Source organism: Corvus brachyrhynchos, unplaced genomic scaffold (genome assembly GCF_000691975.1).
Source record: "Corvus brachyrhynchos isolate BGI_N302 unplaced genomic scaffold, ASM69197v1 scaffold227, whole genome shotgun sequence".
Taxonomy (NCBI): Eukaryota; Metazoa; Chordata; class Aves; order Passeriformes; family Corvidae; genus Corvus; species Corvus brachyrhynchos.
Genome location: NW_008239290.1, coordinates 422,779 through 433,288, shown reverse-complemented (window position 1 = coordinate 433,288; position 10,510 = coordinate 422,779). Strand labels below are relative to the sequence as shown.

The window sequence follows — 10,510 nt, the reverse complement described above, 5'->3', positions numbered from 1 at the left end:
GAAATGTAATTTCAATATTGTTTCCATTAGATGTTGATGTTATCAGCATCAAGTTGAAAGATTGCCTTTACAGAGTAATTATATATAGTAGCCTGTCAAGATGAAAAGGCATTAGTGAGTCAAATGATGGAAGAGAACACATACTTAGAAAAGTTACTGATGATACAAGCTGGAGAGAGGTTGAAAGTTCGGGGTTTTCTTTTTTCCTTTGTTTTAAACATTAAGATCTGAATCCAAAAGACTCTTGATGAGTTTGGAAAGTCTGAAATCAACAAGATTTAAAACAATGCAGGCAAGTATGAAACACTGCATTTAACATGAAAAACTCAAAATACATGAATCCAAAACAGGAAATAATTATTCAGATAGAAAAATGAGAGAAAAAGACATGAAGATACAGTAGATCTTAAGGTAAATTGCTGCTGGGAATAAAGTAAAATTGTTGGTCTGTTGTGGATTTTGTTCGGGTTTTTGGTTTGGTTTGGTTTGGTTTTTCATGAGGATCATACCACACATGTTGTAGGAAAGCAGATATTGTCTAGTTTGGCAAATCTTCTGTGGGTAGTTGGTCCTCTCACATGCCTTGCTGCTTTTTGCCTTTGAGAAGATGCAGCAAAATGGAAATTTTTTTTCATTGCTCCTGTTTTCAGCTATGGAATGAAAACCATCCTGATTTGTACTAAAGACGCTTTATACTGAATATGAGAAAAAGTGTCTTTGTAATTATTAGGGTCATAAAACACTGGAACAGACTATGTAGAAAAATCGTGGACTTAGCTTTCTTGGTAGTTAAACACCTGTGAATATATTCTTGAGCCTGTGTTCGTGCTGCATTAGGATTTGGTGGTCTCTTGTAGTCCATTCTATCTTCCTGTAAGTCCAGTGTTCAGACTACATGTTTGGCTACACAGAAGAGATTGTATAAAAGAATTAAATAATAAACTCAGAGAAGTTAGTGGATGTGCTACTTACGCATCCCAAATGTAATTTTAAGTTGAAGCAGTAAGGAAGAAATTTGTTTTCTTAATTTAATAAATATATTTTTATTTGGCTTCTCAAAAAGTGGTTTGACAAATCATACTTTAAATTATTTTAAGGCTTCTGCATATATGTCTTATTTGTCATCTAATGATTATGCTAGGAAATCAGGGAATGTGATCGCAGTAGCTCTGAGATAGAAACCCCTTGATTACACATCCACAATAGAAAAGCCTTGTGGAAAAAGTGGCACCCAAGAGGTTACTTGGATTTGTATATTTCTGCAGGTAAAGTTTACAGACCTGTAAATTTAAATGTAGAATTTTTGTGGGTAGAATGCATTGACAAATGTGCCTGATGGTAATACATCTACTGATAGTCCCAGAACAGGTCAATAATAATGCTTATATTGATAGCAGCAATGCAGGAGATGTTACTTGGTATTATAGCTAAAATCCATGTTATCCCCTTAATTATAATTACATTAATATTGACAGGGTGTTGACAATACTCACATTACTATTGATAGATTTCTGTCAATAACATGTTTCCAAATAAAATATATTCATTCATAATTTTTACAATGCTCAATAACAGCACTAATGTATACCAGAAGAAATTCCTTTTCCCCTAGTGATACACAGTAATTTTTTTTTTACTGTACAAGTGGGATTGTTTGTTTGGTTAAAAAAATCAAAACAGACAATATGTAGGTTATTTAAGAAAGGAACATTTTAGGGTTTTTTGGTTTGTTTTTTTTTTTTCTGGCAGGCAGGTTTTTTTCTATACAATATCTTTGACAGTATAAAATAAAGGGAGAAACTTAACAAGTTTCTTACAAACTTACAAGGGAGAAACTTACAAGCCTTTACTCTTTTGTCTTAAAGAGTATTTATATAAAAGGTTCATCACACATTGAGTTTTATATATCTGAACATTGATACCTGTCCCTTTCATTACTAGGTCTGTGATTCTGAGTTCTCATGTTTTAAGCAACTTAAAATAAGAGAGTTAAAACAGTAAGGATTTGACAAATAGAATGTAATAAAGAAACATGGAGGAAAACCAACATTCTCTATATTTTGTGTAGCTCAGCAAAATATAGACTGCAAAAATAACATCTAAAAAAGTACAAGGTAAATGTCTTAACACTTATGGGGTGTGTTTTTATCTAGTTTTAAGCTACTATAGTTCTCATTTATTTCTACTGTAGTACTACTGTCTGTGAAAAACAACAAATTTCTCAAAGGACTTTGTATAGAAGTAATTTTGAAGGGGAAATTTCCTATGATAGCAAAATTGAGATTAAAATTTAGGGCTCTTCTCTCAAGGAAACAGTTGCTCTTATTCAGATCATTAGGACATTTGCAGACATTTTCATAGGACAATGCCGATTTAAAACTGTCCCTTTTAATATTTGTCTGTGGGGAGTATGTATCTTCCCTATAAGTGCAATAAAACCTTAAATCAGTTCAGAAGAAAGCATAGTGGATAGCAGAACACTAAGCACACTGAAATGTGCTTACACATTAAAATCAAAATTATATGAATATAATCTTCAGGTAACTTGCAGGGTCCAGTTGACAGCCATGGCCTATGGCAAACTTTAAGTGTTCTTAGCAGGAAAGAACTTCAGAACAATGCCCAGATTTATTGCTTGAATTGAGAACAAGAAAGCGGTTGCCTTTTTTTTTTTTTTTTAAACATGGCAATGTTACAAACATAATTTAAAGGGTAGCATCGTTAATTGTTGTTTGGTATTCTTCCTTTTCCATATAGTCTATATAAACGTGACTAAAAGTTGAATTGATTTGATAGCTGGTAATTCAGGAAGAGATGTTAAACATGACACCATTAAACAGTATATATGGTGTTGATTCTGATTTTGTTAAAAAAGACGACTTGTTGGATTTTACAAAATTTCAAAGGTTAACTAACAGTGGTTGTGCTGCTTGGGCATGTTGTCTCAAAAATGGTTCCCATTTTCTGTTTACAAAGTTCCAGTGCACTCTGACAGATTCACTGAAGTTATTTCCTTCAAATACAGTTCTGTATAGGATCATGGACATGAAAAAAATATGTATTATCACAACTCAGTTAGATTCTGCAATGAGGCAATGGGAAGGTCAAGCTCCAAGTCCCAGAGAAGATCTTTACAATATTTAGTCTACCCACCTGTGAAATTTGGGAATAAATTAGTTGCTAAAGCAGGTAGGTTCAGGCATCATTTGGTCAAGTTTCAAGAATTTCCAGGGATGGAGATTTCAGTCCCTGTAGGCAAAATGTTCCAGCTTCCTTGGGTCCAATTGGAATTTCGCATGTAGTGACTTAATACACAGTTGTGTCTTTCTTTCATTGCATCTCACAGAAAACTTTGACTTAATCTTCTCTGCAACCCTTAGAAAGTAGTAGATTACTCATAGACCACTTCTTAGCTTCCTTATCCTTAAGACTGAACAATTTGAGTTCCTTCAAGCTCTTCTCATATATCAGGGCCTGGTATTCCCTGATGGTATTAGTTCAAGGACTCTTTTCAGTTTGTTGGCATTTCTTTTGTACTATTTGTGGAAAAGAAGCAAAACTGGACTTAGTATCCCAGGTGTAGACTCACCAATGCCAAGTGGAGGCTAATAGGCACGTTTTTCAGTCTGCTGGCTAGTCACACGCTAATATGCTTCAAGGATGCACTGGTGGCTTGTGTTCAGCTTGCTGCCTGTTCCTCACATCCTCTTTTTCAAAGCAGGAAGGCAGTCATACAGGCTCCCAGCCTATGTGTATTTCATGATCCATCATAGTCCTGTGGATTTGACCCATTTTTATTTGTCTTCAGGAAGTTCCTGATGACCCATTCTTCACTTGCTCAGGTTTCTTTAGATAATATGGCTATAATGGGGGAAAATATCTGTACAGATTTAGTCTACCTTATTAATGAGAAACCTACAATAGAAATTGCTCATAGCACTTGCAGTAATGGAAAACAGTTAAAAGAGATGGTTGAACTGATGTTGGAAAATAGTCTTAGTAGATGGATCAAGGAGGTTGATAAGACACCCCTTTTGAGTAACTAGCATTTTTAAAGAGGTTTTGTGTGTTGGGAATTGCATAGAACACTGAAAAGAGTAGAGCAAAGTGAATTGAGTAGAAGAGAAAGTGAAGAAGATATTAGACTTTTAGGGGTTATGAGTGAATAATCAGTGACAGGTTCCAGAGCAGATGGTTATCAAAGGCTCTGGTTCCTAAAATGGTAGTGGGGTGAAAAGATGACAGATAGGAGGGTGGGTAGTCATTGGTGCTGGAGTTTTTGAAATGATGCAGCAAAATCCAGTAGGGGTTGAATTGACCCTTTGATCATAAATTAGAGGATGGAATTTATTTGGATCATACTGGAAAATATTTCCTGTGCTTTGGTTCCTGCTACAGAAAAGACCAAGTGTGAGTGGTACAGGCTTGGATATACACCCTTTGTATCCTGGTTTTTCCAGCCCGTGTGGGTTGATGCAATGAACCCATAGCTGTTTGCCCAGAGGAGGGGCCTTATAGTACCTTCAGCCATGTTTTGCCTGCTAATAAGGAAGGAGGAGTTAAAAAAAATTGAGTGGTGCTATTGTATGCTCTACCCATGCAGCAGTCTTAGTTAATTGGAAACTACTGTTATACACCCTACACTAACAACAAAATCATATTTACTTGCAGTGATAACCAATTATAAGTATGGAAAACAGTAGGAAGGCTACTGATGATGTTTTATACTGTGTTTTAAAACTTCTAGGGTGTTCTGTTTCAGCAAACATGGTTGTTCATTTGGAGGATTTTATTTTTAGTATTCTTGGCATCATTAGCAACCATTCCTACCAAGATCCTCTACAGCATCTTTTACTCACAGTAATCTTGTATGTGTTATAAGATTTTTCTCTTATAAATAAGATTTTGAGGCACCACCTCCTATTCTTTCTGCACAAGGCTGTGGACTCCTTGCGGGTCTGTCATGCAAAGGATCTGGTTTAGAAAGTGAAATATGTTGCATACTATCTGAAATCACTTCTGAATCATTTTGGGGATTTTGTATTGACAAAAGGAAGCAAAAATTGGTTACCCCACAATTGTGCATTGAGGTGTTATCCATATTTTGCTGTTGCAATTTGTTGCATTTATTTTCTCAGTCACAGAATTCCAGATGCAACAACATTTAAAAGAAGCCATTTAAAAAAAAATTTTTTTTTCTCTATAATGCTTGAGCAGCAACAGGAGTATGCATTTCTTGAATTTGTTAGTATACATTAATCATCTTGCCTGGGATTGTTATAGAACAAGTAGCACGATCCCACAATCCTGTCAAAAACACTAGAAAATATATGCAGACTTCAGTGAAGTACTGTATGATAATTTATGTCTGAATGCTAAATATTTCTTTAATCTCATATGATTTTTCTCTAAACAACTCACTGCCTTGAGAAAGTTTTATTCATTCCCACCTTAATTTTCATCATATCTTTATGTAGTTCCTAAATTTGTCAGTATTTCTAAGGTTTTGCTTTCAGCTGCAGCTATTGAAGTATTCATATGGCAACACTTGGTCTACCCCACTGTTCTTTTGGTTAGTGTGTTCATTTTCCCTATTTCTCCATAGAACACCAAATAGTCTTACAGTTCTTATTGCTGATCTATTTTAAGGTTCAATTGAATATTACAGTTATGCCCTGCAATATTTTTTTAAAATGTATATATGCATATATTAATATGTATATTAATCTGTAGATTTTTCTAAATATCTAGATGATGTTGAACACTTGTTTATAACCAAATGTTAACTGTTTGTGAGAAATAGTCAAGTATAATTTATTTTGAGAATGAGATTTTAAACTAATTTAAATGTATACTAATTTTATATTAATATAAAGCTACCTGAAAGGAATTGTGGCATATTACTAACATATTTATAGAGCATTCTGAGAACTTTGTTATTTCTTGTTTACTTCTGGTATATTACAACTTTGTTTCTTTAATAAAATAGAAATAGGAGATGTTCCATTATACTAATATCTATTTGTGTTTTATTTCTAGAAAGTTTTTTTGTGAAGAAATGGCCTCCAGCATTGGAAATGAAAAGAGTGTGAATCCTGTGCTCAGAATAAGTCAGCTTGATGCTCTTGAATTAAACAAAGCCCTGGAACAACTAGTGTGGTCCCAGTTTACCAGCTGTTTTCATGGATTTAAACCAGGGGTGTTGGCTCATTTTGAACCAGAAGTAAAAGCATTTTTATGTCTTATATTATGGAAATTCACTGTCTATTCCAAGAATGCAACTGTGGGACAGGCTATTCTCAATATTCAATACAAGAATAACTTATCTCAGACAGAGAAATACCAACCTCTGAGCAAACACCAGAAGTTATGGTATCTTATTTTCACTGTTGGTGGAAGATGGTTGGAAGAAAGATGTTACGATTTATTTAGCAATCATCAACAGCAATCTTTCAGCAAAATTAAGAGATATATTGGTTTTGGATCTGGACTTCTTAAGCTTTGTGGACTTCTAAATTTTCTGATTTTTCTTCGTAATGGAACGTTTGCAACACTTACAGAACGCATTCTAGGAATTAGGTCAGTTTTTTCCAAGCCGCAAAGTGTTCGTCAGGTAGGATTTGAATACATGAACAGGGAGCTCTTATGGCATGGCTTTGCTGAATTTTTGATATATCTGCTACCACTCATTAATGTACAGAAATTGAAACTTAAAATTTCTTCTTGGTGCTCACCTATCGCAGGTCTTTCCAGTAGTGAAAACACATTAGCGGCTTACTGCAGAGAATGTTCACTGTGTGGGGAATGGCCTACCATGCCACATACCATAGGCTGTCCACATGTTTTTTGTTACTACTGTATTAAAAGTAATTTTTTATTTGATATGTATTTTACGTGTCCTAAATGTGGCTCAGAGGTACACGATCTTCAGCCATTGAAGTATAAAATTGAAATGATAGAATTGCATGTCTGATATTAGATTGATTAAGTTTTATGCTGACATGATATATATTGAAGAGATTAATGGAAGAATTCAGGAATTATTGGAAGCAGACTGCTTAAAGATGGTTTTGGAGACTCTGTAATTGCAACATATGGTCTTAGGTTTTTATTGGGTAACAGTGCCATAATGGCTACCCCACTTGGCAGGTTGGGGAAGGTAGTTGGATTTACTCTGGGTGTTACATGGTAGAAACAACAGCATTCTCGGGAGGTTCAATAAGAAATTTTACTTGCCAGCTTTAGAACATGCCAGTTGAATAAGGCACTTGGCAAACTTTGACTTAGAAATCTTTAACTTGTCCAGACACAGTGCCATTACCAACTTAGCTAGTAATAGGAAAGTTGTTCTTTTCATGCCTGAAGAATAATTTTAAATTTGAATTCCCACTGTGATGTTACACTAAAAAAAAAAAAAACGAAGGTGTAAGCAAAACAGTGCACCTTCTAGACCTTCATGAGATGACAACTAATTTTCTCAGGCAACTACGTCTCTGATCTTCAATTACATGTATATTGCCTTCTACCTCTTCCCTCAAAAGCTGAGGGATGAGACCCACCATCCTTGGAATGTGGCAGCTGTTCAGGGTAACCCACATTCTTCTGAGCCAGAGACGCTGAAGAAAACTTTACTCACAAGATGTTGTCTGTAGGAATGGCCACTCTTGTTTTTCTGGTCAAGGTGGGTGCCAAATCTCAGCGTTCACTTCCACACAGAAAAAGATCAAACACAGTTATGTGCATGTTAACATATTAAAATAGGTAATTTCCTGCTTTTTGCTTTTACTGTTTGCTTTCTTAGTTGGCTTTGCAGTGTTTTAATTGTTCGAGCAATTTATCTATTTATTCTTCAACTTGGTTTTATAAGATTATTTTCTTTTTAATTGCAGTCCTTTTTTAGCAGGAAGTCTTATCCAGAAGAGTCTCATTAACGCAAAAATACATTGCATCCTCTTTTGAATCTTAAATTGTCAAAAACATATACCGTTAAATTGAGTAAATAGCTTTATGGTGACTCTGTTCTTGATTGCCAATCATCAATAGTCAGTCCCAAAAATAGGGTAACAGCTGATTATCTTTGATCTACTTTTATGTTTATTACATTCTTCATTCTACATTCTGATTAAAACAACCCACCAGCCTATTTGTTTGAAGATCTTAAATTCTAGGTTTTGATCTTTAGAGTGACACGCAGTGCTTTCATCTGATGTAATTAAATATAGTTAGCGGATGGGCAGCCCAAAACTTCATTAATTCTCCTACTGTTCTGTGAGTCAACAGAGTCTTCAGAGCAAGTGCTTCCAGATACTGTGCTGCAATATGATTTGCTGTCAAATGTGTGTATTAGCAGCCTGCCATATTTCTGTTATTTGCTGTTGCAATTAGAACCAGCAGGTGCAAATCCATCTTTATTAGAGTATCAAAACTGACAAGTCATTTGGAGAGCATCCTGAAGTCACTTCTTGATCCTGAAGGGATTTTATATGGATTGTCCTTCCACGTCACTTAATAGCTTTTCCCAAAGAAATGTATTAGCAACCCTGACTTCAAGGTGATCCGATGTGTCCAGAAACATCATCAGCATTTTTGGTACTTCTGTCTTTAACTGTCCTTATTAATTAAGACTTGTATGCATCCAAAATCCAGTGTTTGTAGCTTACAATCATAGCAGACCTTTGTTTGCTGTGGACTCTTCATTTATTCTGAAGTCTCAGAGCAATATTTTGTCAAAAGAGCATGGATTCTCTATATTGGCCTCTATTAGGTGTCATGTCCTTCTTATATGGGAGTTAGCTTCTTTCCTATTTAGAAATGGTTTATTTTCCTGAGTATTTGAAGAATGTTATCTTCCTTTTTCATTCCACCTCCCTCTGTCCTGCTGTTTGATGTGCGTAAGCTGTATGAATTTCCTGGGGTTTGTTTTGTCTCTTGCAGCTTCATGCAGGTAAAGTTTGTATTCTGTTTTTCATCCCTGTTACACTATCAATACAAAACCTGTTTCCAGCAGTTTAGTACCTCTGTTGTACAGCTGTTTTCTGCTGGCTGTGCTGTATTGGACTTTACTGTTGGAGTTTTTTATGGAATCAAACTTTTAATACTTAACTTACTTACCAAAGCATTGGTCTGCTTCTGTAGCACCTCCTTATGACTGTGTTGGGTTTGTAGCCCATAGCATTGCCAAAGTTTGTAAAGTCTGTGTCTTGCGGCATAAACAGTTTTTGTTACCCTAAGATCCTAGATCTTAATGTGGGCTTTAGTTCTTTTAATTTCCATGCAAGTAAGCAGGTACCAAGCTTCTCACAGAAGTAGGTGTTTTGGGAAAAGAATGGTTGTTTATGTCAAGTATAGATTTTTTTTTTTTTTTTTTTTTTTTAATGTACCATATGGTAAAGCGTTTGCTCAGTTGTAGTCGCGGCTGAGATTAATGAGACCAAGGTTCCGACTTGAGTATTGAGAAGCTACTTGCTACCAGCTTAGCCTTTTAGTACTTCAAAATCAATATTCAGCATTTTCCTGACAGCACTTTAAAATTAAATATATACTTTTTTTAATATTTTAATTCTGTTTTGTTGTGTCTTGTGATCCATAAGCTGCCGAAGAGTCTTAGTTGAAGATATTGCAGGAAAAAAAATCAGATAATTTGTAGACTAATCAAAAGATAGTTAGTTTTACATATTAATTACCTTGATAATTTGTCCTCATAAGCGTTATATTTTTCCAGTTAAAACTCTAACAAAGGACTGCTGCATCTGGTCATGCTTCCTGCAGTAGAGGGAATAAAATTTATTTTGAAATGTTAATCTTTAAATGAAAGGGGGTTAGTATTCAGCTACCATTAAACTGTACATAGGTGCATCAGCGAAAAGAATAAATGTTTAGAATTTAACGAAGCTAAAGGACCAGAATGTCTATTCAGTCTTGGATAGGAGTTAGAGCCTTGTATTACCAATTTTCTTTGTGCTGTGTTGACTTTGTGTGCTACGTGAACATTTTCATTATCAAAAATCAAAAAATGAAGGTATAAATGAAACAGACTAATTACATTAATAAACATACTAGAAAAATTTTCATATCTTCATTTGAATGAGAATTACCGATTTCCACAAGGTGTGATTCAGGAGGCATTCAGATGAAAGGCACCAGAGAATGCTGATTCTTACTTCCACAAACTATCACCGTTCTGTGTACTCTCTATGTTTGAAGGGAGGTCTTATATAAGTAATTTTATAGGAGACTTAAAAGTGGGAGTTTCTGTAAAAGAAATGAGAGGGATAGTATTTGGTTTCTGCCTTACCTGGAAATATTTATTTTTTCGTAATTGTGATATATGATGGACAAGGATGATCTCAGCCTTAGTAAAGAGACAATGTGAAGAAAAATGAAAGATACGTATTTCCTAAATACAATTTATTATAATGTCCCTATTTGAGAATACTAATACAATTGTTATCTGGGATGTGTCATTCTTATGAAAACCAAGTTGACAAATAAATTATACTTTTTAACAGGA

At 34.8% G+C, this 10,510-nt stretch overlaps 1 protein-coding gene across 2 annotated transcripts in view; it reads left to right on the top strand.

The window, feature by feature from the left end:
- Positions 1 to 10,510, top strand: part of PEX2 (peroxisomal biogenesis factor 2) — a 21,939-nt gene extending 11,429 nt beyond the window's left edge. For both annotated transcript variants that reach the window (XM_017740479.1, XM_017740480.1), the window contains exon 2: positions 6,040 to 10,510. In XM_017740479.1, coding sequence (XP_017595968.1) covers positions 6,059 to 6,973 — 915 coding nt within the window. In that variant the 5' untranslated portion in view covers positions 6,040 to 6,058 and the 3' untranslated portion in view covers positions 6,974 to 10,510. The remainder of the gene's footprint in view (positions 1 to 6,039) is intronic.